The following is a 24821-nucleotide window of genomic DNA, read 5'->3' on the forward strand; positions in this document are numbered from 1 at the left end:
ATTTGTATTGCTGCCGGACACAGAGGTGTATATGTATTGCTGCCAGACACATAGGTGTATATGTATTATTGCTGGACACACAGGTGTATATGTATTACTGCTGGACACACAGGTGTATATGTATTGCTTGCCGGACACACAGGTGTTTATGTATTGCTGCCGGACACATAGGTGTATATGTATTGCTGCCGGACACACAGGTGTATATATATTGCTGCCGGACACATAGGTGTATATGTATTGCTGCCGGACACACAGGTGTATATGTATTGCCGCCGGACACACAGGTGTATATGTATTGCCGCCGGACACACAGGTGTATATGTATTGCCGCCGGACACACAGGTGTATATGTATTGCTTGCTGGACACACAGGTGTATATGTATTGCTGCCGGACACACAGGTGTATATGTGTTGCTGCCGGACACACAGGTGTATATGTGTTGCTGCCGGACACATAGGTGTATATGTATTGCTGCCGGACACATAGGTGTATATGTATTGCTGCCGGACACATACTGTAGGTGTATATGTATTGTTGCTGGACACACAGGTGGATAAGTATTGTTGCTGGACACACAGGTGTATATGTATTGCTGCCGGACACACAGGTGTATATGTATTGTTGCTGGACACACAGGTGTATATGTATTGTTGCTGGACACACAGGTGTATATGTATTGTTGCTGGACACACAGGTGTATATGTATTGCTGCAGGACACACAGGTGTATATGTATTGCTGCCGGACACACAGGTGTATATGTGTTGCTGCAGGACACACAGGTGTATATGTGTTGCTGCCGGACACACAGGTGTATATGTATTGCTGCCGGACACAGGTGTATATGTATTGCTGCCGGACACACAGGTGTATATGTATTGCTGCCGGACACATAGGTGTATATGTATTGCTGCCGGACACATAGGTGTATATTTATTGCTGCCGGACACATAGGTGTATATGTATTGCTGCTGGACACATAGGTGTATATGTATTGCTGCCGGACACACAGGTGTATATGTATTGCTGCCAGACACACAGGTGTATATGTATTGTTGCTGGACACACAGGTGTATATGTATTGCTGCCGGACACATAGGTGTATTTGTATTGCTGCCGGACACAGAGGTGTATTTGTATTGCTGCCGGACACACAGGTGTATATGTATTGCTGCCAGACACACAGGTGTATATGTATTGCTGCCAGACACAGAGGTGTATATGTATTGCTGCCGGACACATAGGTGTATTTGTATTGCTGCCGGACACAGAGGTGTATTTGTATTGCTGCCGGACACAGAGGTGTATATATATTGCTGCCGGACACATAGGTGTATATATATTGCTGCCGGACACAGAGGTGTATATATATTGCTGCCGGACACATAGGTGTATATATATTGCTGCCGGACACAGAGGTGTATATATATTGCTGCCGGACACACAGGTGTATATGTATTGCTGCCGGACACAGAGGTGTTTATGTATTGCTGCCGGACACATAGGTGTATTTGTATTGCTGCCGGACACAGAGGTGTATTTGTATTGCTGCCGGACACAGAGGTGTATATATATTGCTGCCGGACACATAGGTGTATATATATTGCTGCCGGACACATAGGTGTATATATATTGCTGCCGGACACAGAGGTGTATTTGTATTGCTGCCGGACACAGAGGTGTATATGTATTGCTGCCAGACACATAGGTGTATATGTATTATTGCTGGACACACAGGTGTATATGTATTACTGCTGGACACACAGGTGTATATGTATTGCTTGCCGGACACACAGGTGTTTATGTATTGCTGCCGGACACATAGGTGTATATGTATTGCTGCCGGACACACAGGTGTATATATATTGCTGCCGGACACATAGGTGTATATGTATTGCTGCCGGACACACAGGTGTATATGTATTGCCGCCGGACACACAGGTGTATATGTATTGCCGCCGGACACACAGGTGTATATGTATTGCCGCCGGACACACAGGTGTATATGTATTGCTTGCTGGACACACAGGTGTATATGTATTGCTGCCGGACACACAGGTGTATATGTGTTGCTGCCGGACACACAGGTGTATATGTGTTGCTGCCGGACACATAGGTGTATATGTATTGCTGCCGGACACATAGGTGTATATGTATTGCTGCCGGACACACAGGTGTATATGTATTGCTGCCAGACACACAGGTGTATATGTATTGTTGCCGGACACACAGGTGTATATGTATTGCTGCCAGACACACGGGTGTATATGTATTGTTGCTGGACACACAGGTGTATATGTATTGCTGCCGGACACACAGGTGTATATGTATTGCTGCCAGACACACAGGTGTATATGTATTGTTGCTGGACACACAGGTGTATATGTATTGCTGCCGGACACATAGGTGTATTTGTATTGCTGCCGGACACAGAGGTGTATTTGTATTGCTGCCGGACACACAGGTGTATATGTATTGCTGCCAGACACACAGGTGTATATGTATTGCTGCCAGACACAGAGGTGTATATGTATTGCTGCCGGACACATAGGTGTATTTGTATTGCTGCCGGACACAGAGGTGTATTTGTATTGCTGCCGGACACAGAGGTGTATATATATTGCTGCCGGACACATAGGTGTATATATATTGCTGCCGGACACAGAGGTGTATATATATTGCTGCCGGACACATAGGTGTATATATATTGCTGCCGGACACAGAGGTGTATATATATTGCTGCCGGACACACAGGTGTATATGTATTGCTGCCGGACACAGAGGTGTTTATGTATTGCTGCCGGACACATAGGTGTATTTGTATTGCTGCCGGACACAGAGGTGTATTTGTATTGCTGCCGGACACAGAGGTGTATATATATTGCTGCCGGACACATAGGTGTATATATATTGCTGCCGGACACATAGGTGTATATATATTGCTGCCGGACACAGAGGTGTATTTGTATTGCTGCCGGACACAGAGGTGTATATGTATTGCTGCCAGACACATAGGTGTATATGTATTATTGCTGGACACACAGGTGTATATGTATTACTGCTGGACACACAGGTGTATATGTATTGCTGCCGGACACATAGGTGTATATGTATTGCTGCCGGACACACAGGTGTATATATATTGCTGCCGGACACATAGGTGTATATGTATTGCTGCCGGACACACAGGTGTATATGTATTGCCGCCGGACACACAGGTGTATATGTATTGCCGCCGGACACACAGGTGTATATGTATTGCCGCCGGACACACAGGTGTATATGTATTGCTTGCTGGACACACAGGTGTATATGTATTGCTGCCGGACACACAGGTGTATATGTGTTGCTGCCGGACACACAGGTGTATATGTGTTGCTGCCGGACACATAGGTGTATATGTATTGCTGCCGGACACATAGGTGTATATGTATTGCTGCCGGACACATACTGTAGGTGTATATGTATTGTTGCTGGACACACAGGTGGATAAGTATTGTTGCTGGACACACAGGTGTATATGTATTGCTGCCGGACACACAGGTGTATATGTATTGCTGCTGGACACACAGGTGTATATGTATTGTTGCTGGACACACAGGTGTATATGTATTGTTGCTGGACACACAGGTGTATATGTATTGCTGCAGGACACACAGGTGTATATGTATTGCTGCCGGACACACAGGTGTATATGTGTTGCTGCAGGACACACAGGTGTATATGTGTTGCTGCCGGACACACAGGTGTATATGTATTGCTGCCGGACACAGGTGTATATGTATTGCTGCCGGACACACAGGTGTATATGTATTGCTGCCGGACACATAGGTGTATATGTATTGCTGCCGGACACATAGGTGTATATTTATTGCTGCCGGACACATAGGTGTATATGTATTGCTGCTGGACACATAGGTGTATATGTATTGCTGCCGGACACACTGGTGTATATGTATTGTTGCTGGACACACAGGTGTATATGTATTGTTGCTGGACACACAGGTGTATATGTATTGCTGCCGGACACACAGGTGTATATGTATTGTTGCTGGACACACAAGTGTATATGTATTGTTGCAGGACACACAGGTGTATATGTATTGTTGCTGGACACATACTGTAGGTGTATATGTATTGCTGCTGGACACATACTGTAGGTTTATATGTATTGTTGCTGGACACACAGGTTTATATGTATTGCTGCTGGACACATAGATGTATATGTATTGTTGCTGGACACACAGGTGTATATGTATTGTTGCTGGACACAAACTGTAGGTGTATATGTATTGCTACTGGACACATACTGTAGGTGTATATATATTGTTGCTGGACACATAGGTTTATATGTATTGCTGCTAGACACACAGGTGTATATGTATTGTTGCAGGACACACAGGTGTATATGTATTGTTGCTGGACACACAGGTGTATATGTATTGTTGTGGGACACACAGGTTTATATGTATTGCTGCTAGACACACAGGTGTATATGTATTGTTGCAGGACACACAGGTGTATATGTATTGTTGCTGGACACACAGGTGTATATGTATTGATGCTGGACACACAGGTGTATATGTATTGTTGCAGGACACAGGTGTATATGTATTGCTGCTAGACACACAGGTGTATATGTATTGTTGCAGGACACACAGGTGTATATATATTGTTTCAGGACACACAGGTTTATATTATTGTTGCAGGACACACAGGTGTATATATATTGTTTCAGGACACACAGGTTTATATTATTGTTGCAGGACACACAGGTGTATATATATTGTTTCAGGACACACAGGTGTATATGTATTGCTGCTGGACACACAGGTGTATATGTATTGCTGGACACACAGGTGTATATGTATTGTTGCTGGACACACAGGTGTATATGTATTGCTGGACGCACAGGTGTATATGTATTGTTGCTGGACACACAGGTGTATATGTGTTGCTGGACACACAGGTGTATATGTATTGTTGGACACACAGGTGTATATGTATTGTTGCTGGACACATAGGTTTATATGTGTTGTTGCTGGACACACAGGTGTATATGTATTGTTGGACACACAGGTGTATATGTATTGTTGCTGGACACACAGGTGTATATGTGTTGCTGGACACACAGGTGTATATGTATTGTTGCAGGACACACAGTTATATATGTATTGTTGCTGGACACACAGGTGTATATGTGTTGCTGGACACACAGGTGTATATGTGTTGCTGGACACACAGGTGTATATGTATTGTTGCTGGACACACAGGTGTATATGTATTGCTGGACACACAGGTGTATATGTATTGTTGCTGGACACATGTTTATATGTATTGTTGCTGGACACACAGGTGTATATGTATTGTTGCTGGACACACAGGTGTATATGTATTGCTGCTAGACACACAGGTGTATATGTATTGTTGCAGGACACACAGGTGTATATGTATTGCTGCTAGACACACAGGTGTATATGTATTGTTGCTGGACACATAGGTTTATATGTATTGTTGCTGGACACACAGGTGTATATGTATTGTTGCTGGACACACAGGTGTATATGTATTGCTGCTAGACACACAGGTGTATATGTATTGCTGCTAGACACACAGGTGTATATGTATTGCTACTAGACACACAGGTGTATATGTATTGTTGCTGGACACATAGGTTTATATGTATTGTTGCTGGACACACTGGTGTATATGTATTGTTGCTGGACACATAGGTTTATATGTATTGTTGCTGGACACACTGGTGTATATGTATTGCTGCTAGACACACAGGTGTATATGTATTGTTGCTGGACACACTGGTGTATATGTATTGCTGCTAGACACACAGGTGTATATGTATTGTTGCTGGACACATAGGTTTATATGTATTGCTGCCGGACACACAGGTGTATATGTATTGCTGCTGGACACACAGGTATATATGTATTGTTGCTAGACACACAGGTGTATATGTATTGTTGCTGGACACATAGGTTTATATGTATTGCTGCTAGACACACAGGTGTATATGTATTGTTGCAGGACACACAGGTGTATATGTATTGCTGCTGGACACACAGGTGTATATGTATTGTTGCTGGACACACAGGTGTATATGTATTGCTGCTGGACACACAGGTGTATATGTATTGTTGCTGCACATAGGTTTATATGTATTGCTGCTAGACACACAGGTGTATATGTATTGTTGCTGCACATAGGTTTATATGTATTGCTGCTAGACACACAGGTGTATATGTATTGCTGCTAGACACACAGGTGTATATGTATTGCTACTAGACACACAGGTGTATGTGTATTGCTGCTGGACACACAGGTATATATGTATTGTTGCTGGACACACAGGTGTATGTGTATTGTTGCAGGACACACTGGTGTATATGTATTGCTGCTAGACACACAGGTGTATATGTATTGTTGCAGGACACACAGGTGTATATGTATTGCTGCTGGACACACAGGTGTATATGTATTGTTGCTGGACACACAGGTATATATGTATTGTTGCTGGACACACAGGTGTATATGTATTGCTGCTGGACACACAGGTGTATATGTATTGTTGCTGGACACACAGGTGTATATGTATTGCTGCTAGACACACAGGTGTATATGTATTGTTGCTGGACACACAGGTATATATGTATTGTTGCTGGACGCACATGTGTATGTGTATTGTTGCTGGACACATAGGTGTATATGTATTGTTGCTAGACACACAGGTGTATATGTATTGCTGCTGGACACACAGGTATATATGTATTTTTGCTGGACACACAGGTGTATATGTATTGTTGCTGGACACACAGGTATATATGTATTGTTGCTGGACACACAGGTGTATGTGTATTGTTGCTGGACACACAGGTATATATGTATTGTTGCTGGACACACAGGTGTATATGTATTGTTGCTGGACACACAGGTATATATGTATTGTTGCTGGACACACAGGTGTATATGTATTGTTGCTGGACACACATGTGTATATGTATTGTTGCTGGACACACAGGTATATATGTATTGTTGCTGGACACACAGGTATATATGTATTGTTGCTAGACACACAGGTGTATATGTATTGTTGCTGGACACACAGGTATATATGTATTGTTGCTGGACACACAGGTGTATATGTATTGTTGCTGGACGCACAGGTGTATGTGTATTGTTGCTGGACACACAGGTGTATATGTATTGTTGCTAGACACACAGGTGTATATGTATTGCTGCTGGACACACAGGTATATATGTATTGTTGCTGGACACACAGGTGTATATGTATTGTTGCTGGACACACAGGTGTATATGTATGTGTACTGCTACCTCTGTCCGAGGCACCTGCTTGGAGATTGGCCGTAGTCACCTGTGTCTGACAGTTGTATCATTGCTCCGCTGTCCTCTATGGGCTGATATCAGACACGATGCTCGTTACAATGAGAAGTTCTGCTCTTTCTGTCCTGTATCTCTCTGACCTGATAACCATCATGCAACAATAAATTCTAAGCTGAACTTTCTCTTTTTTCTTTAACAGTTGTTTCGGGAAGTCAGAATAATGAAGATCTTAAGTCACCCAAATATTGGTAAGAAAATAATTCTGTCCTGATAACGATCAGTCACATCCTTGTCCTAATGTAATTCTCTGCAGTGTAATAGACTGTAGCACACAGGCAATATATGTATTAGATGTGCAGGTGGCCGGGACACACTGCTGTCTATCATGTGCCGGATTACTCACTGCCCTGATTGCTCAATTCCGGACCACGGCACTCTGTGTGGAGTTTGTATGTTCTCTTTGTGTTTGCATGGGTTCCCAGTATGTATGTGTGTCCATGTGATAGGGAATATATTGTAATCTCCCCGGGGTCAGTGACTGATATATTCTCTATACAGTGCTACGTAATATGTGTACGCTGCGCTATATAAATAACAGGTTATAATAAATGAAAAATGGGCCTGTGGTGACTTTTATGCTTGGGTGGTTTCTCTAACGTCCTAAGTGGATGCTGGGGACTCCGTAAGGACCATGGGGAATAGCAGCTCCGCAGGAGACTGGGCACAAATAGAAAGCTTTAGTACTACCTGGTGTGCACTGGCTCCTCCCCCTATGACCCTCCTCCAAGCCTCAGTTAGATTTTTGTGCCCGAACGAGAAGGGTGCACACTAGGGGCTCTCCTGAGCTGCTTAGTGAAAAGTTTAGTTTTAGGTTTTTTATTTTCAGTGAGTCCTGCTGGCAACAGGCTCACTGCATCGAGGGACTAAGGGGAGAAGAAGCAAACTCACCTGAGTGCAGAGTGGATAGGGCTTCTTGGCTACTGGACATTAGCTCCAGAGGGACGATCACAGGCCCAGCCTGGATGGGTCCCGGAGCCGCGCCGCCGGCCCCCTTACAGAGCCAGAAGAGCGAAGAGGTCCGGAAAAATCGGCGGCAGAAGACGTTCCTGTCTTCAATAAGGTAGCGCACAGCACTGCAGCTGTGCGCCATTGCTCTCAGCACACTTCATACTCCGGTCACTGAGGGTGCAGGGCGCTGGGGGGGGCGCCCTGAGACGCAATAAAACATGATAAAAATACCTTACATGGCAAAAAATACATCACATATAGCTCCTTGGCTATATGGATGCATTTAACCCCTGCCAGAATATACAGAAAAACGGGAGATAAGGCCGCCGAAAAGGGGGCGGAGCCTATCTCCTCAGCACACTGGCGCCATTTTCCCTCACAGCTCAGTTAGAGGGAAGCTCCCTGGCTCTTCCCTGCAGTCACTACACTACAGAAAGGGTTAAAAAAAGAGAGGGGGGCACTAATTAGGCGCAGTATTAAAACATACAGCAGCTATAAGGGGAAAAACACTTATATAAGGTTATCCCTGTATATATATATAGCGCTCTGGTGTGTGCTGGCATACTCTCCCTCTGTCTCCCCAAAGGGCTAGTGGGGTCCTGTCCTCTATCAGAGCATTCCCTGTGTGTGTGCTGTGTGTCGGTACGTTTGTGTCGACATGTATGAGGAGAAAAATGATGTGGAGACGGAGCAGAGGGTCTGTAACAGTGATGTCACCACCTAGGGGGTCGACACCTGAGTGGATGAACTGTTGGAAGGAATTACGTGACAGTGTCAGCTCTGTATAAAAGACAGTGATTGACATGAGACAGCCGGCTACTCAGCTTGTGCCTGTCCAGACGTCTCATAGGCCGTCAGGGGCTCTAAAGCGCCCGTTACCTCAGATGGCAGATACAGACGCCGACACGGATACTGACTCCTGTGTCGACGGTGAAGAGACAACCGTGATTTCCAGTAGGGCCACACGTTACATGATTGAGACAATGGAAAATGTTTTATACATTTCTGATAATACGAGTACCACCAAAAAGGGGTATTATGTTCGGTGAGGGAAAAACTACCTGTAGTTTTCCTGAATCTGAGAAATAAAATGAGGTGTGTGATGATGCGTGGGTTTCCCCCCGATAACAATTGATAATTTCTTAAAAAGTATTGGTGTATACCCTTTCCCGCCAGAGGTTAGGGTGCGTTGGGAAACACCCCCTAGGGGGGATAAGGCGCTCACACGCTTGTAAGAACAAGGGCTCTACCCTCTCATGAGATGGCCGCCCTTAAGGATCCTGCTGATAGAAAGCAGGAGGGTATCCAAAAATTTATTCACACGCATACTGGTGTTATACTGCGACCAGCAATCGCCTCAGCCTGGAGGTGCAGTGCTGGGTTGGCATGGTCGGATTCCCTGACTGGAAATATTGATATCCTAGATAAGGATAGTATATTATTGCCTATAGAGCATTTAAAAGATGCATTTCTATATATGCATGATGCACAGCGGAATATTTGCCGACTGGCATCAAGTATAAGTACGTTGTCCAATTCTACCAGTAAAATGGTCTGGTGATGCGGATTCCAAACGGCATTTGGAAGTATTGCCTTTGAAAAGGGACATTTGGGGTCGGTCTTTTAGACCTGGTGGCCACGGCAACAACTGGGAAATCCACGTTTGTACCCCAGGTCGCCTCTCAAAATAAGACGCCGTATTATCAGGCGCAGTCCTTTGTTGGCAAGCGAAATGATATCCCTTCGAAGGAAGGGAATTTTAGTTATCCCTTACTTGGACGATTCCCTGATAAGGGTAAGATCCAGGGTACAGTTGGAAGTCGGTGTAGCACTATCTCAGGTAGTGTTACGGCAACACGATTGGATTCTCAATATTCCAAAATCGCAGCTGGTTCCGACGACTTGTCTTCTGTTTCCTAGGGATGTTCCTGGACACAGTCCAGAAAAAAGGTGTTTCTCCCGGAAGAGAAAGCCAGGGAGTTATCCGAGCTAGTCAGGAACCTCCTAAAACCGAACCAAGTCTCAGTGCATCAATGCACAAGGGTTCTGGGTAAAAATGGTGGCTTCCTACGAAGCAATCCCATTCGTTAAATTCCACGCAAGAACTTTCCAGTGGAACCTACTGGACAAATGGTCCGGGTCGCATTTTCAGATGCATCAGCGGATAACCCTGTCACCAAGGACAAGGGTATCCATCCTGTGGTGGTTGCAGAGTGCTCATCTTCTAGAGGGCCGCAGATTCGGCATTCAGGACTGGGTCCTGGTGACCACGGATGCCAGCCTGCGAGGCTGGGGAGCAGTCACACAGGGAAGGAATATCCAGGGCTTAGGGTCAAGCCTGGATACATCACTTCACATAAATATCCTGAAGCTAAGGGCCATTTACAATGCTCTAAGCTTAGCAAGACCTCTGCTTCAAGGTCAGCCGGTGTTGATCCAGTCGGACAACATCACGGCAGTCACCCACGTAAACAGACAGGGTGGCACAAGAAGCAGGAGGGCAATGGCAGAAGCTGCAGGGATTCTTCGCTGGGCGGAAAATCATGTGATAGCACTGTCAACAGTATTCATTCCGGGAGTGGACAACTGGGAAGCAGACTTCCTCAGCACGACCTCCACCCGGGAGAGTGGGGACTTCACCCAGAAGTCTTCCACATGATTAAAAACTCGACAGGTATTGCGCCAGGTCAAGAGACCCTCAGGCAATAGTTGTAGACGCTCTGGTAACACCGTGGGTGTACCAGTCAGTGTATGTGTTCCCTCCTCTGCCTCTCATACCCAAGGTACTGAGATTGATAAGATGGAGAGGAGTAAGCACTATATTCGTGGCTCCGGATTGGCCAAGAAGGACTTGGTAACCGGAACTTCAAGAGATGCTCACGGAGGATCCGTGGCCTCTACCTCTAAGAAGGGACCTGCTCCAGCAAGGACCCTGTCTGTTCCAAGACTTACCGCGGCTGCGTTTGACAGCATGCCGGTTGAACACCGGATCCTGAAGGAAAAAAAGGCATTCCGGATGAAGTCATCCATATCCTGATCTAAAGCCAGGAAGGATGTAACCGCAAAAACATTATCACCGCAATTGGCGAAAATATGTTGCGTAGTGCGAGGCCAGTAAGGCCCGACGGAGGAAATTCAACTGGGTCGATTCCTACATTTCTTGCAAACAGGAGTGTCTATGGGCCTGAAATTGGGGTCCATTAAGGTTCAGATTTCGGCCCTGTCAATTTTCTTCCAAAAAAAAAAAAAAAAAAAAAAGAGCTGGCTTCAGTCCCTGAAGTTTAGACGTTTGAAAAAGGGGTACTGCATATACAGCCTCCTTTTGTGCCTCCAGTGGCAATTTGGGATCTCAATGTAGTTTGGGTTCCAAAAGTCACATTGGTTTGAACCACTTAAAGATGTTGGCCCTGGCCTGGGCCAGGCGCGTGTCAGAATTGGCGGCTTTATCCTGTAAAAGCCCTTATCTGATTTTCCATTCGGACAGGGCGGAATTGAGGACTCGTCCTCAGTTTCTCCCTAAGGTGGTTCCAGCGTTTTCACCTGAACCAACCTATTGTGGTGCCTGCGGCTACTAGGGACTTGGAGGACTCCAAGTTGCTGGATGTTGTCAGGGCCCTGAAAATATTTCCAGGACGGCTGGAGTCAGGAAATCTGACTCGCTGTTTATCCTGTATGCACCCAACAAGCTGGGTGCTCCTGCTTCTAAGCAGACGATTGCTCGTTGGATTTGTAGTACAATTCAACTTGCACATTCTGTGGCAGGCCTACCACAGCTAAAATCTGTAAAAGCCCGTTCCACAAGGAAGGTGGGCTCATCTTGGGCGGCTGCCCGAGGGGTCTCGGCTTTACAACTTTGCCGAGCAGCTACTTGGTCAGGGGCAAACACGTTTGCTAAATTCTACAAATTTGATACCCTGGCTGAGGAGGACCTGGAGTTCTCTCATTCGGTGCTGCAGAGTCATCCGCACTCTCCCGCCCGTTTGGGAGCTTTGGTATAATCCCCATGGTCCTTACGGAGTCCCCAGCATCCACTTAGGACGTTAGAGAAAATAAGAATTTACTTACCGATAATTCTATTTCTCATAGTCCGTAGTGGATGCTGGGCGCCCATCCCAAGTGCGGATTGTCTGCAATACTTGTACATAGTTATTGTTACAAAAATCGGGTTATTATTGTTGTGAGCCATCTTTCAGAGGCTCCTACGTTTGTCATACTGTTAACTGGGTTCACATCACAAGTTATATGGTGTGATTGGTGTGGCTGGTATGAGTCTTACCCGGGATTCAAAATCCTTCCTTATTGTGTACGCTCGTCCGGGCACAGTATCCTAACTGAGGTCTGGAGGAGGGTCATAGGGGGAGGAGCCAGTGCACACCAGTTAGTCCTAAAGCTTTCTTTAGATGTGCCCAGTCTCCTGCGGAGCCGCTATTCCCCATGGTCCTTACGGAGTCCCCAGCATCCACTACGGACTATGAGAAATAGAATTATCGGTAAGTAAATTCTTATTTTTCCGATTTATTATTGTTGTTGTTGTTGTATTATCTGAAGTAATAATATTTTTATTATGAACTTGTGATACACGGTAATTTGTAGCTGAGTGTGATTCGGTAGCCATGACAGTGTAATCCATATGCGGACGCAGCGTCTGTTACACCTGCTATATATCAGGACGCAGCGTCTGTTACACCTGCTATATATGCGGACGCAGCGTCTGTTACACCTGCTATATATGAGGACGCAGCGTCTGTTACACCTGCTATATATGAGGACGCAGCGTCTGTTACACCTGCTATATATGAGGACGCAGCGTCTGTTACACCTGCTATATATGAGGACGCAGCGTCTGTTACACCTGCTATATATGAGGACGCAGCGTCTGTTACACCTGCTATATATGAGGACGCAGCGTCTGTTACACCTGCTATATATGAGGACGCAGCGTCTGTTACACCTGCTATATATGAGGACGCAGCGTCTGTTACACCTGCTATATATGAGGACGCAGCGTCTGTTACACCTGCTACATATGCGGACGCAGCGTCTGTTACACCTGCTATATATAAGGACGCAGCGTCTGTTACACCTGCTATATATGCGGACGCAGCGTCTGTTACACCTGCTATATATGAGGACGCAGCGTCTGTTACACCTGCTATATATGAGGACGCAGCGTCTGTTACACCTGCTATATATGAGGACGCAGCGTCTGTTACACCTGCTATATATGAGGACGCAGCGTCTGTTACACCTGCTATATATGAGGACGCAGCGTCTGTTACACCTGCTATATATGAGGACGCAGCGTCTGTTACACCTGCTACATATGCGGACGCAGCGTCTGTTACACCTGCTATATATAAGGACGCAGCGTCTGTTACACCTGCTATATATGCGGACGCAGCGTCTGTTACACCTGCCATATATGAGGACGCAGCGTCTGTTACACCTGCTATATATGCGGACGCAGCGTCTGTTACACCTGCTATATATGCGGACGCAGCGTCTGTTACACCTGCTATATATGAGGACGCAGCGTCTGTCACACCTGCTATATATGAGTATGCAGCGTCTGTTAAACCTGCTATATATGCGGACGCAGCGTCTGTTACACCTGCTGTATATGAGGACGCAGCGTCTGTCACACCTGCTATATATGAGGACGCAGCGTCTGTTACACCTGCTATATATGCGGATGCAGCGTCTGTTATACCTGCTATATATGAGGACGCAGCGTCTGTTACACCTGCTGTATATGAGGATGCAGCGTCTGTTACACCTGCTATATATGAGGACGCAGCGTCTGTTACACCTGCTATATATGAGGACGCAGCGTCTGTTACACCTGCTATATATGCGGACGCAGCGTCTGTTACACCTGCTATATATGAGGATGCAGCGTCTGTTACACCTGCTGTATATGAGGACGCAGCGTCTGTTACACCTGCTATATATGAGGACGCAGCGTCTGTTACACCTGCTATATATGAGGACGCAGCGTCTGTTTCACCTGCTATATATGCGGACGCAGCGTCTGTTACACCTGCTATATATGCGGACGCAGCGTCTGTTACACCTGTTATATATGAGGACGCAGCGTCTGTCACACCTGCTATATATGAGTATGCAGCGTCTGTTAAACCTGCTATATATGCGGACGCAGCGTCTGTTACACCTGCTATATATGCGGACGCAGCATCTGTTACACCTGCTATATATGAGGACGCAGCGTCTGTTACACCTGCTATATATGAGGACGCAGCATCTGTTACACCTGCTATATATGAGGACGCAGCGTCTGTTACACCTGCTATATATGTGGACGCAGCGTCTATTACACCTGCTATATATGAGGACGCAGCGTCTGTTACACCTGCTATATATGAGGACGCAGCGTCTGTTACACCTGCTATATATGAGGACGCAGCGTCTGTTACACCTGCTGTATATGAGGACGCAGCGTCTGTTACACCTGCTATATATGAGGACACAGCGTCTGTTACACCTGCTATATATGTGGACGCAGCGTCTATTACACCTGCTATATATGAGGACGCAGCGTCTGTTACACCTGCTATATATGAGGACACAGCGTCTGTTACACCTGCTATATATGTGGACGCAGCGTCTATTACACCTGCTATATAGGAGGACGCAGCGTCTGTTACACCTGCTATATATGAGGACGCAGCGTCTGTTACACCTGCTATATATGAGGACGCAGCGTCTGTCACACCTGCTATATATGAGGACGCAGCGTCTGTCACACCTGCTATATATGAGGACGCAGCGTCTGTTACACCTGCTATATATGAGGACGCAGCGTCTGTTACACCTGCCATATATGAGGACGCAGCGTCTGTTACACCTGCTACATATGAGGACGCAGCATCTGTCACACCTGCTATATATGAGGACGCAGCGTCTGTTACACCTGCTATATATGTGGACGCAGCGTCTATTACACCTGCTATATATGAGGACGCAGCGTCTGTTACACCTGCTGTATATGAGGACGCAGCGTCTGTTACACCTGCTGTATATGAGGACGCAGCGTCTGTTACACCTGCTATATATGAGGACGCAGCGTCTGTTACACCTGCTATATATGCGGATGCAGCGTCTGTTACACCTGCTATATATGAGGACGCAGCGTCTGTTACACCTGCTATATATGAGGACGCAGCGTCTGTTACACCTGCTATATATGCGGATGCAGCGTCTGTTACACCTGCTATATATGAGGACGCAGCGTCTGTTACACCTGCTATATATGCGGACGCAGCGTCTGTTACACCTGCTATATATGAGGATGCAGCGTCTGTTACACCTGCTGTATATGAGGACGCAGCGTCTGTTACACCTGCTATATATGAGGACGCAGCGTCTGTTACACCTGCTATATATGAGGACGCAGCGTCTGTTACACCTGCTATATATGCGGACGCAGCGTCTGTTACACCTGCTATATATGCGGACGCAGCGTCTGTTACACCTGCTATATATGAGGACGCAGCGTCTGTCACACCTGCTATATATGAGTATGCAGCGTCTGTTAAACCTGCTATATATGCGGACGCAGCGTCTGTTACACCTGCTATATATGCGGACGCAGCATCTGTTACACCTGCTATATATGAGGACGCAGCGTCTGTTACACCTGCTATATATGAGGACGCAGCATCTGTTACACCTGCTATATATGAGGACGCAGCGTCTGTTACACCTGCTATATATGTGGACGCAGCGTCTATTACACCTGCTATATATGAGGACGCAGCGTCTGTTACACCTGCTATATATGAGGACGCAGCGTCTGTTACACCTGCTATATATGAGGACGCAGCGTCTGTCACACCTGCTATATATGAGGACGCAGCGTCTGTCACACCTGCTATATATGAGGACGCAGCGTCTGTCACACCTGCTATATATGAGGACGCAGCGTCTGTCACACCTGCTATATATGAGGACGCAGCGTCTGTTACACCTGCTATATATGAGGACGCAGCGTCTGTTACACCTGCTGTATATGAGGACGCAGCGTCTGTTACACCTGCTATATATGAGGACGCAGCGTCTGTTACACCTGCTATATATGCGGACGCAGCGTCTATTACACCTGCTATATATGAGGACGCAGCGTCTGTTACACCTGCTATATATGAGGACGCAGCGTCTGTTACACCTGCTATATATGCGGATGCAGCGTCTGTTACACCTGCTATATATGAGGACACAGCGTCTGTTACACCTGCTATATATGAGGACGCAGCGTCTGGTACACCTGCTGTATATGAGGACGCAGCGTCTGTTACACCTGCTGTATATGAGGACGCAGCGTCTGTTACACCTGCTGTATATGAGGACGCAGCGTCTGTTACACCTGCTGTATATGAGGACGCAGCGTCTGTTACACCTGCTACATATGAGGACGCAGCGTCTGTTACACCTGCTGTATATGAGGACGCAGCGTCTGTTACACCTGCTACATATGAGGACGCAGAGTCTGTTACACCTGCTGTATATGAGGACGCAGCGTCTGTTACACCTGCTATATATGAGGACGCAGCGTCTGTTACACCTGCTGTATATGAGGACGCAGCGTCTGTTACACCTGCTATATATGCGGACGCAGCGTCAGTTACACCTGCTATATATGAGGACGCAGCGTCTGTTACACCTGCTACATATGAGGACGCAGCATCTATTACACCTGCTATATATGAGGACGCAGCGTCTGTTACACCTGCTATATATGAGGACGCAGCGTCTGTTACACCTGCTATATATGAGGACGCAGCGTCTGTTACACCTGCTACATATGCGGACGCAGCGTCTGTTACACCTGCTATATATAAGGACGCAGCGTCTGTTACACCTGCTATATATGCGGACGCAGCGTCTGTTACACCTGCCATATATGAGGACGCAGCGTCTGTTACACCTGCTATATATGCGGACGCAGCGTCTGTTACACCTGCTATATATGTGGACGCAGCGTCTGTTACACCTGCTATATATGCGGACGCAGCGTCTGTTACACCTGCTATATATGAGGACGCAGCGTCTGTCACACCTGCTATATATGAGTATGCAGCGTCTGTTAAACCTGCTATATATGAGGACGCAGCGTCTGTTACACCTGCTGTATATGAGGATGCAGCGTCTGTTACACCTGCTATATATGCGGACGCAGCGTCTGTTACACCTGCTATATATGAGGATGCAGCGTCTGTTACACCTGCTGTATATGAGGACGCAGCGTCTGTTACACCTGCTATATATGAGGACGCAGCGTCTGTTACACCTGCTATATATGAGGACGCAGCGTCTGTTACACCTGCTATATATGCGGACGCAGCGTCTGTTACACCTGCTATATATGCGGACGCAGCGTCTGTTACACCTGCTATATATGCGGACGCAGCGTCTGTTACACCTGCTATATATGAGGACGCAGCGTCTGTCACACCTGCTATATATGAGTATGCAGCGTCTGTTAAACCTGCTATATATGCGGACGCAGCGTCTGTTACACCTGCTATATATGCGGACGCAGCATCTGTTACACCTGCTATATATGAGGACGCAGCGTCTGTTACACCTGCTATATATGAGGACGCAGCATCTGTTACACCTGCTATATATGAGGACGCAGCGTCTGTTACACCTGCTGTATATGAGGACGCAGCGTCTGTTACACCTGCTATATATGCGGACGCAGCGTCAGTTACACCTGCTGTATATGAGGACGCAGCGTCAGTTACACCTGCTATATATGAGGACGCAGCGTCTGTTACACCTGCTATATATGAGGACGCAGCGTCTGTTACACCTGCTATATATGCGGACGCAGCGTCAGTTACACCTGCTATATATGAGGACGCAGCGTCTGTCACACCTGCTATATATGAGGACGCAGCGTCTGTCACACCTGCTATATATGAGGACGCAGCGTCTGTCACACCTGCTATATATGAGGACGCAGCGTCTGTTACACCTGCTATATATGAGGACGCAGCGTCTGTTACACCTGCCATATATGAGGACGCAGCGTCTGTTACACCTGCTGTATATGAGGACGCAGCGTCTGTTACACCTGCTATATATGAGGACGCAGCGTCTGTTACACCTGCTATATATGCGGATGCAGCGTCTGTTACACCTGCTATATATGAGGACACAGCGTCTGTTACACCTGCTATATATGAGGACGCAGCGTCTGTTACACCTGCTATATATGAGGACGCAGCGTCTGGTACACCTGCTATATATGAGGACGCAGCGTCTGTTACACCTGCTATATATGAGGACGCAGCGTCTGTTACACCTGCTATATATGAGGACGCAGCGTCTGTTACACCTGCTGTATATGAGGACGCAGCGTCTGTTACACCTGCTGTATATGAGGACGCAGCGTCTGTTACACCTGCTATATATGAGGACGCAGCGTCTGTTACACCTGCTGTATATGAGGACGCAGCGTCTGTTACACCTGCTATATATGCGGACGCAGCGTCAGTTACACCTGCTATATATGCGGACGCAGCGTCTGTTACACCTGCTGTATATGAGGACGCAGCGTCTGTTACACCTGCTATATATGAGGACGCAGCGTCTGTTACACCTGCTGTATATGAGGACGCAGCGTCTGTTACACCTGCTATATATGTGGACGCAGCGTCAGTTACACCTGCTATATATGCGGACGCAGCGTCAGTTACACCTGCTACATATGCGGACGCAGCGTCTGTTACACCTGCTACATATGAGGACGCAGCGTCTGTTACACCTGCTACATATGAGGACGCAGCGTCTGTTACACCTGCTATATATGAGGACGCAGCGTCTGTTACACCTGCTACATATGAGGACGCAGCGTCTGTTACACCTGCTATATATGAGGACGCAGCATCTGTTACACCTGCTATATATGAGGACGCAGCGTCTGTTACACCTGCTATATATGAGGACGCAGCGTCTGTTACACCTGCTATATATGCGGACGCAGCGTCTGTTACACCTGCTATATATGAGGACGCAGCGTCTGTCACACCTGCTATATATGAGGACGCAGCGTCTGTTACACCTGCTATATATGCGGACGCAGCGTCTGTTACACCTGCTACATATGAGGACGCAGAGTCTGTTACACCTGCTACATATGAGGACACAGCGTCTGTTACACCTGCTATATAGGAGGACGCAGCGTCTGTTACACCTGCTATATATGCGGACGCAGCGTCTGTTACACCTGCTATATATGAGGACGCAGCGTCTGTTACACCTGCTATATATGAGGACGCAGCGTCTGTTACACCTGCTGTATATGAGGACGCAGCGTCTGTTACACCTGCTGTATATGAGGACGCAGCGTCTGTTACACCTGCTGTATATGAGGACGCAGCGTCTATTACACCTGCTATATAAGGACGCAGCGTCTGTTACACCTGCTATATATGAGGACGCAGCATCTGTTACACCTGCTATATATGAGGACGCAGCGTCTGTTACACCTGCTATATATGAGGACACAGCGTCTGTTACACCTGCTATATATGAGGACGCAGCGTCTGTTACACCTGCTATATATGCGGACGCAGCATCTGTTACACCTGCTATATATGAGGACGCAGCGTCTGTTACACCTGCTATATATGAGGACACAGCGTCTGTTACACCTGCTATATATGAGGACGCAGCGTCTGTTACACCTGCTATATATGCGGACGCAGCATCTGTCACACTTGCTATATATGAGGACGCAGCGTCTGTTACACCTGCTGTATATGAGGACGCAGCGTCTGTTACACCTGCTGTATATGAGGACGCAGCGTCTGTTACACCTGCTAGATATGCGGACGCAGCGTCTGTTACACCTGCTATATATGAGGACGCAGCGTCTGTTACACCTGCTATATATGCGGACGCAGCGTCTGTTACACCTGCTATATATGAGGACGCAGCGTCTGTTACACCTGCTATATATGAGGACGCAGCGTCTGTTACACCTGCTATATATGAGGACGCAGCGTCTGTTACACCTGCTATATGAGGACGCAGCGTCTGTTACACCTGCTATATGAGGACGCAGCGTCTGTTACACCTGCTATATGAGGACGCAGCGTCTGTTACACCTGCTATATATGCGGACGCAGCGTCTGTTACACCTGCTATATATGAGGACGCAGCGTCTGTTACACCTGCTATATATGAGGACGCAGCGTCTGTTACACCTGCTATATATGAGGACGCAGCGTCTGTTACACCTGCTATATATGAGGACGCAGCGTCTGTTACACCTGCTATATATGTGGACGCAGCGTCTATTACACCTGCTATATATGAGGACGCAGCGTCTGTTACACCTGCTATATATGAGGACGCAGCGTCTGTTACACCTGCTATATATGAGGACGCAGCGTCTGTTACACCTGCTATATATGTGGACGCAGCGTCTATTACACCTGCTATATATGAGGACGCAGCGTCTGTTACACCTGCTATATATGAGGACGCAGCGTCTGTTACACCTGCTATATATGAGGACGCAGCGTCTGTTACACCTGCTATATATGAGGACGCAGCGTCTGTTACACCTGCTATATATGTGGACGCAGCGTCTATTACACCTGCTATATATGAGGACGCAGCGTCTGTTACACCTGCTATATATGAGGACGCAGCGTCTGTTACACCTGCTATATATGAGGACGCAGCGTCTGTTACACCTGCTATATATGAGGACGCAGCGTCTGTTACACCTGCTATATATGAGGACGCAGCGTCTGTTACACCTGCTATATATGAGGACGCAGCGTCTGTTACACCTGCTATATATGAGGACGCAGCGTCTGTTACACCTGCTATATATGAGGACGCAGCGTCTGTTACACCTGCTGTATATGAGGACGCAGCGTCTGTTACACCTGCTATATATGAGGACGCAGCGTCTGTTACACCTGCTATATATGAGTATGCAGCGTCTGTTAAACCTGCTATATGAGGACGCAGCGTCTGTTACACCTGCTATATGAGGACGCAGCGTCTGTTACACCTGCTATATATGCGGACGCAGCGTCTGTTACACCTGCTATATATGAGGACGCAGCGTCTGTTACACCTGCTATATATGTGGACGCAGCGTCTGTTACACCTGCTATATATGAGTATGCAGCGTCTGTTAAACCTGCTGTATATGCGGACGCAGCGTCTGTTACACCTGCTGTATATGAGGACGCAGCGTCTGTTACACCTGCTATATATGAGGATGCAGCGTCTGTTACACCTGCTATATATGCGGACGCAGCGTCTGTTACACCTGCTACATATGAGGACGCAGCGTCTGTTACACCTGCTATATATGAGGACGCAGCGTCTGTTACACCTGCTACATATGAGGACGCAGCGTCTGTTACACCTGCTACATATGAGGACGCAGCGTCTGTTACACCTGCTATATATGCGGACGCAGCGTCTGTTACACCTGCTATATATGAGGACGCAGCGTCTGTTACACCTGCTGTATATGAGGACGCAGCGTCTGTTACACCTGCTGTATATGAGGACGCAGCGTCTGTTACACCTGCTATATATGCGGACGCAGCGTCTGTTACACCTGCTATATATGAGGACGCAGCGTCTGTTACACCTGCTATATATGCGGACGCAGCGTCTGTTACACCTGCTGTATATGAGGACGCAGCGTCTGTTACACCTGCTATATGAGGACGCAGCGTCTGTTACACCTGCTATATGAGGACGCAGCGTCTGTTACACCTGCTATATATGCGGACGCAGCGTCTGTTACACCTGCTATATATGAGGACGCAGCGTCTGTTACACCTGCTATATATGAGGACGCAGCGTCTGTTACACCTGCTATATATGAGGACGCAGCGTCTTTTACACCTGCTATATATGAGGACGCAGCGTCTGTTACACCTGCTATATATGAGGACGCAGCGTCTGTTACACCTGCTATATATGAGGACGCAGCGTCTGTTACACCTGCTATATATGAGGACGCAGCGTCTGTTACACCTGCTGTATATGAGGACGCAGCGTCTGTTACACCTGCTATATATGAGGACGCAGCGTCTGTTACACCTGCTATATATGAGTATGCAGCGTCTGTTAAACCTGCTATATGAGGACGCAGCGTCTGTTACACCTGCTATATGAGGACGCAGCGTCTGTTACACCTGCTATATATGCGGACGCAGCGTCTGTTACACCTGCTATATATGAGGACGCAGCGTCTGTTACACCTGCTATATATGTGGACGCAGCGTCTGTTACACCTGCTATATATGAGTATGCAGCGTCTGTTAAACCTGCTGTATATGCGGATGCAGCGTCTGTTACACCTGCTGTATATGAGGACGCAGCGTCTGTTACACCTGCTATATATGAGGACGCAGCGTCTGTTACACCTGCTATATATGCGGACGCAGCGTCTGTTACACCTGCTACATATGAGGACGCAGCGTTTGTTACACCTGCTATATATGAGGACGCAGCGTCTGTTACACCTGCTATATATGAGGACGCAGCGTCTGTTACACCTGCTACATATGAGGACGCAGCGTCTGTTACACCTGCTATATATGAGGACGCAGCATCTGTTACACCTGCTATATATGAGGACGCAGCGTCTGTTACACCTGCTATATATGAGGACGCAGCGTCTGTTACACCTGCTATATATGCGGACGCAGCGTCTGTTACACCTGCTATATATGAGGACGCAGCGTCTATCACACCTGCTATATATGAGGACGCAGCGTCTGTTACACCTGCTATATATGAGTATGCAGCGTCTGTTAAACCTGCTATATGAGGACGCAGCGTCTGTTACACCTGCTATATATGAGGACGCAGCGTCTGTTACACCTGCTATATATGAGGACGCAGCGTCTGTTACACCTGCTATATATGAGGACGCAGCGTCTGTTACACCTGCTATATATGAGGACGCAGCGTCTGTTACACCTGCTGTATATGAGGACGCAGCGTCTATTACACCTGCTATATAAGGACGCAGCGTCTGTTACACCTGCTATATATGAGGACGCAGCGTCTGTTACACCTGCTATATGAGGACGCAGCGTCTGTTACACCTGCTATATGAGGACGCAGCGTCTGTTACACCTGCTATATATGCGGACGCAGCGTCTGTTACACCTGCTATATATGAGGACGCAGCGTCTGTTACACCTGCTATATATGAGGACGCAGCGTCTGTTACACCTGCTATATATGAGGACGCAGCGTCTGTTACACCTGCTATATATGAGGACGCAGCGTCTGTTACACCTGCTATATATGAGGACGCAGCGTCTGTTACACCTGCTATATATGAGGACGCAGCGTCTGTTACACCTGCTATATATGAGGACGCAGCGTCTGTTACACCTGCTATATATGAGGACGCAGCGTCTGTTACACCTGCTATATATGAGGACGCAGCGTCTGTTACACCTGCTATATATGAGGACGCAGCGTCTGTTACACCTGCTATATATGAGGACGCAGCGTCTGTTACACCTGCTATATATGAGTATGCAGCGTCTGTTAAACCTGCTATATATGCGGACGCAGCGTCTGTTACACCTGCTGTATATGAGGACGCAGCGTCTGTTACACCTGCTGTATATGAGGACGCAGCGTCTGTTACACCTGCTATATATGCGGACGCAGCGTCTGTTACACCTGCTACATATGAGGACGCAGCGTCTGTTACACCTGCTATATATGAGGACGCAGCGTCTGTTACACCTGCTACATATGAGGACGCAGCGTCTGTTACACCTGCTACATATGAGGACGCAGCGTCTGTTACACCTGCTATATATGAGGACGCAGCATCTGTTACACCTGCTATATATGAGGACGCAGCGTCTGTTACACCTGCTATATATGAGGACGCAGCGTCTGTTACACCTGCTATATATGCGGACGCAGCGTCTGTTACACCTGCTATATATGAGGACGCAGCGTCTGTCACACCTGCTATATATAAGGACGCAGCGTCTGTTACACCTGCTATATATGCGGACGCAGCGTCTGTTACACCTGCTACATATGAGGACGCAGCGTCTGTTACACCTGCTACATATGAGGACGCAGCGTCTGTTACACCTGCTATATATGAGGACGCAGCGTCTGTTACACCTGCTATATATGCGGACGCAGCGTCTGTTACACCTGCTATATATGAGTATGCAGCGTCTGTTACACCTGCTGTATATGAGGACGCAGCGTCTGTTAAACCTGCTATATATGCGGACGCAGCGTCTGTTACACCTGCTATATATGAGGACGCAGCGTCTGTTACACCTGCTATATATGCGGACGCAGCGTCTGTTACACCTGCTGTATATGAGGACGCAGCGTCTATTACACCTGCTATATATGAGGACGCAGCGTCTGTTACACCTGCTATATATGA

At 47.1% G+C, this 24821-nt stretch overlaps 1 protein-coding gene across 1 annotated transcript in view; it reads left to right on the plus strand.

The window, feature by feature from the left end:
• MARK1 (microtubule affinity regulating kinase 1) overlaps positions 1-24821 on the plus strand; it is a 721120-nt gene that overhangs the window by 260715 nt on the left and 435584 nt on the right. Inside the window, exon 3 of the mRNA XM_063919434.1 lies at positions 7560-7608. Within this exon, the coding sequence (XP_063775504.1) occupies positions 7560-7608 (49 nt within the window). The remainder of the gene's footprint in view (positions 1-7559; positions 7609-24821) is intronic.

Source organism: Pseudophryne corroboree, chromosome 4 (genome assembly GCF_028390025.1).
Source record: "Pseudophryne corroboree isolate aPseCor3 chromosome 4, aPseCor3.hap2, whole genome shotgun sequence".
Lineage (NCBI taxonomy): Eukaryota > Metazoa > Chordata > Amphibia > Anura > Myobatrachidae > Pseudophryne > Pseudophryne corroboree.